This window comes from Pundamilia nyererei, unplaced genomic scaffold, assembly GCF_000239375.1.
Source record: "Pundamilia nyererei isolate P.nyererei 1_Seehausen unplaced genomic scaffold, PunNye1.0 scaffold00053, whole genome shotgun sequence".
NCBI classification, from domain to species: domain Eukaryota; kingdom Metazoa; phylum Chordata; class Actinopteri; order Cichliformes; family Cichlidae; genus Pundamilia; species Pundamilia nyererei.
Window position 1 is genome coordinate 1279438 of NW_005187454.1, and position 4682 is coordinate 1284119.

General features: G+C 41.6%; 1 protein-coding gene across 1 annotated transcript in view; it reads left to right on the forward strand.

The window, feature by feature from the left end:
• The first annotated feature begins 3752 nt into the window (after positions 1-3752).
• The window catches only part of LOC102214511 (gamma-glutamyltransferase 5-like), an 11816-nt gene continuing 10886 nt past the window's right edge, over positions 3753-4682 (forward strand). The window contains exon 1 of the mRNA XM_005733658.1: positions 3753-4363. Coding sequence (XP_005733715.1) covers positions 3987-4363 — 377 coding nt within the window. The 5' untranslated portion in view covers positions 3753-3986. The remainder of the gene's footprint in view (positions 4364-4682) is intronic.

Below are 4682 nucleotides of genomic sequence, written 5' to 3' on the forward strand. Positions count from 1 at the left end.
ATTGAAATATTCTGTGAGGCATCCAATATTGACTTTTAGTGTTGTCCTTTGCACACATATTCTGTGAGTCTTTTGGTGATGTGCTGTACATGATGAGATATACACAAAGTTTTCACAGTTTTAAACTAATAAACATTATTTTGAAATTGATCCATAATATGTTTTTGCAGATTGGTGACCCCCTGTCCGGCATTACTTCTGAGAAACTCTGCCTCTCTAAGTTGCTCTTTTTATGTGCAATCATGTTACTGACTTGTTGCAAATTATCTTAACTTTTAAATGTTCCTCCAGCTGTTTGTTTTTAGTTCCACTTATTATTTAAACATTTTGTTGCCCCGACCTAGCATGTTTGCTCCTGCCATCAAAGTCAAAATGAATTGATATTTTTGATAAAATAGTAAAATGTCACATTTTAAACATTTGATATATTGTCTGTGTTTTACTGTTTTATTATTATTTGTTTTCTATGTATTATTATTTATTATTATTAGTTTTCTCATTATTAGAAAAATAATCGATGAATAGCTACCTTACCGTGGCAGGAGGGTTTGTGTGTCTCGGGGATCTAAGGGATGTTGCTGACAGGCTTTTGTCCCTTCTGAGAGAATAAGCTGGCCAAAGCAGGTGATAGAAGCCACTGACATCTAGACAAGTTTCTTTACCATGTTCTTTACCATTTTTGATGAAAGTTTTTTGGGTTAATACCCTATGTTGCCGCTAGAGGTCCCCTGTTTCTGTTTTCTGTATGGTAGGTTTATGTAAAGGTATTTAAGGTGGACGCACTCAATGGGCGTCAGGTGTGTTGTTAGTCGGAAGAAGACAAACAGTTTGTGACCGCTGCGCTGTTATGTTAAAATAGATAAACATGAACAAGATAAGTACTACTGTATTTTCTAAACATTTTGCTCTTACAGTTTTTTTACGTACTGCCGAGTGACTGTCTGCTGCTCCTCAAATACATTTCATTGCAATGTTGACCCTGTGCTAACTTGCATATGACAAATAAAACTGAAACTGAACTGGAGTTATTGGGCTGTTTAATGAATGCATGCATACCAGTGATATCGCGTCACCCCCGTTAACGAACACCTCAGTGGCTTCCAGCGTAGGCTTAGCCTGTATAGACATGCATCATGGAGCACGGGAACACGCCTAAGCACAAGATCAGTAGCGGCTGGGGTCTACCACTGCAGGCAAGACCCCAGGTGCAGGCTGTGTGACCCCAGAAATGACATCTGAGATCTCTGTAGAGAAGACTCCAGTCCTACAAACAGTGACGATATGCAGACACTGAACCAGGTCTCTGGTACAGGACCTGGGCTTTTAGGATAAAAGACACAGGGCGACCGACAGTGGGAAAAAAAAGATTACTTGTATCGTTGTAAATATCACTTGTCAATGATAAAGTCCTGCTTATTCCAGATCTCTTAAAATGTGATGCAGATAAATAGTTATTTAGCCCCAGTGACGGTCCTAGCCTGTTTGGCGCCCTGGGCGAACACTCCCCAGAGTGACAGTATGCATAGTTTGTAAATGACTAACAAACAGCCAACACAATTCGTCATACAATGAGAATCGGACAAATCAACAATTCACAATGACTAATTAATATTGTGCTGAACACAGTCCAAAAGATTCAGTGTCTACTGTTTATGATAGTAAACAGTAGACACTGAATCTACAATTAGTAGGCAAGTTTTCACTATGCCTACTAATTAATGTTATCTTGTTGTATTTGTGTCGTAGTCAGTGCCATCCTCTATGCTGTTGCATTCGGGGGCAGCAGGTTGAGGGTCACAGATGCCAACAGACTAAATAAACTGATCCACATGTTGTGGGGGTGGAGCTGGACTCCGTTAGGGTGGTGTCTGAGAGGCAGATGTTGTCCAAGATAAGGACAATCATGGATAATAACTCCCACCCACTCCATGACCTGCTGATAGTCACATGAGCTCGTTCAGTGAGAGACTGAGATTACCAAAAAGCACCACTGACCGACACAGGAAATCATTCCTGCCTGTGGCTCCCTGTACAACTCCTCCATCTAATACACTGTAAACACTGCAACAGTCACACCCCTTTTTACACGTGCTCTTTCATGGAATATTCTTGCCAATGTTCTTGATATTTATTTAAAATCACCTCTGTTAATTCTTGATATTTATAATTGAGTGGTCTGTATATAATAGTGCTATTTCTTACATGTGTAAAATCTGTAACATAATGTATTGTTTGGAGTTTAGTCTGTTACTGTTGCTATTTTCACAATTTCTTCTTGGAGCAACTGTAACCTACATAATTTCCTTAGGGATTAATAAAGTATTCTGATTCTGATTCTGATTGTTTCAGGATGACCTGCCATGATCCAATCACACATCTGCTTACTTGTATCTTTTGCACCCCATGACTTTGAACTTTTCCTGTCCATCTTCCATTGGTTTTAATGTTGCACTCCAGTATGAACACCCATCCCCCAACCCGAGGATCACCACAACATAACCTAACAGACCTACACCTTAGTTCACAGATTCACTTTGTCTAGGGTTTATTTCTGGGATTTCGCACAACCCAGGATTCAAATCATGAGTAGATAATGGGCTTGGATTTACAGGTTGTGTGTGAGATTTTAAATCATCAAACTGTAAATTATAAATTTTAAATTGTTATTGATCCCTTTACTCCTGGTCCTAAAGTGTATATTTATTTTCTTACTCTTCTTATTTTTATTGGTTGTTTACTTGCACTGCTGTAACTGGAGCCTCGTCTCGTCTCTCTATATCCTGGACTGTAGCGGAGATGACAAAGTTTACTTTCACTTCAGTAGCGAGGGCTCTCGCGCTCACTTTTCGCGTATAGAATTTCGAAAAACGTCGGTTCAAATTACAAGTCATCATGATGTCTGGTGTTTTCGTTTTGTTTTTATTTTGTTTTATTTTGCGAGTTGGTTATTAGACGCTGCTCCAGCCAGCCAGAGAATCCCCCGCAGCCCCGCCCTCTCCTCCCTGTGCCGCAAGCAGCAGGCGCACCTCGCAAACGGAGGGCGCCCTTACTCCCAGCAAATGGGTGATAGAAAACCGATCGGTGCCTGTACCATTCCCCATATGCGCTGGCATGACGTCGGGGCAGCATGAGTACGAGCATTTTTTTTTTTTTCCGCTCCCCACCACGATGCCGCCCCGGGCAACCGCCCGTATCTAAAACCGCTACTGATGATGGTTGTGTTGACAAATTTGTCCAAATCTGAAGCTAACAAAGTACATTTAAACTAAATACAGTTCACATAGGTTTCAATTTAAATACAAAATATTGTTTCAGTTTTTATTTAACCTCAAGTTTAGTTTTAAATTGCAGATAACTGCATTTTCGCACTTGAATTTTTATTTCAGTTTTAGACCAAATATATTTCTTCATATTTGAGCAGTGCTGACAGATACCCGAACATTCAGCTGCACTTAATATTAGTCCAACTGAAGATCATAATTTACCACTTCACCACCCACTCTGGTCAGTGAACCAACATCACTGACCAGAGACTAAAAGTCACAATCTTGATGCAAAGTATTTATGGTTTGGGTGAGGAAGACCAGTGCGTGGCTCATGAACAGCGAACAGTAGGAGGTCGATAAAGCAGCGATGAGAGCCGTCGATGTTATTCGATCCATTTGCAGTGGGACAACGACGTGCACACTATCCCCGGTGGGATCAAGCACATGGAGGAAAAGGCTGAGGTAAGAAAAGTCCACCCAGTGTCTTGCAGAGATGAGCAAAAAACATCAGGGCTACCGGTGTTCTGACAAAACGTCCTACACACCGGGAGCAGCTACCTCTGCTTACCACAAACACACGTCTCCGTTGCGTTGTGCCTATCAGTACCCACACAGCGGATATATGTGCGCAATACATCGCTGTGCTGTCTGGGAAATCAACAAGCGGTTAACTTTCGGAGGAAGTGAATAACCGACGGTTACGCAGAGAAGAAAGCAGCGATGCCTGAGTCAACCGAGCATGTGGAAGAGGCAAATACGTCTCCTATGTGTCCCCCCAACGAGGACATTGAGGACGAGGACGTTGTGGGGGCAAATACGTCTCCTATGTGTCCCCCCAACGAGGACATTAAGGACGAGGACGTTGAGAGCGCAAAAACGAGAGCAAAACGAAAACGCCTGGCCAAAGTTCTCCGCGTATTAGTAGCAGTTGGCTTATTTGTAGTTGGTCTAATTGTAGGTGCTCTAGTAGCTGGTCTACTAGCTGATTATTATGGGTATTGGAAGGGTAGAAGTGAGTGTAAGGACACCAGTGCTAATTGCCCTTTCTCAAAAGCTGCTGTGGCCGCAGACTCCTGGAATTGTTCAGAGATTGGACGGTGAGTAACATTTTAAACTTCGGACACATTTTCCTTTTTCGCATTACACATAAAATTATGCACTGTTCCAAATGCAAACTTTAGCGCTAAAACGTCTTTGAAAACTGCATGACAGCGTCTCATCATGGAAGTGTGCGGTTATGTCCCCCCCCCCCCTTTTTTTTTTAAATAAAAGTCAAAATTCGGTGTGATCTGTATAAAATCTTCATGCCATTTCCCTACTAAATGATTTATTGGTCAAAACGGAGAAAAAGCCGTATTACGTAGAAACTATGATTCTTACAGATTGTTAGGATGCCTGGGTCGTTGACCCAGGGTT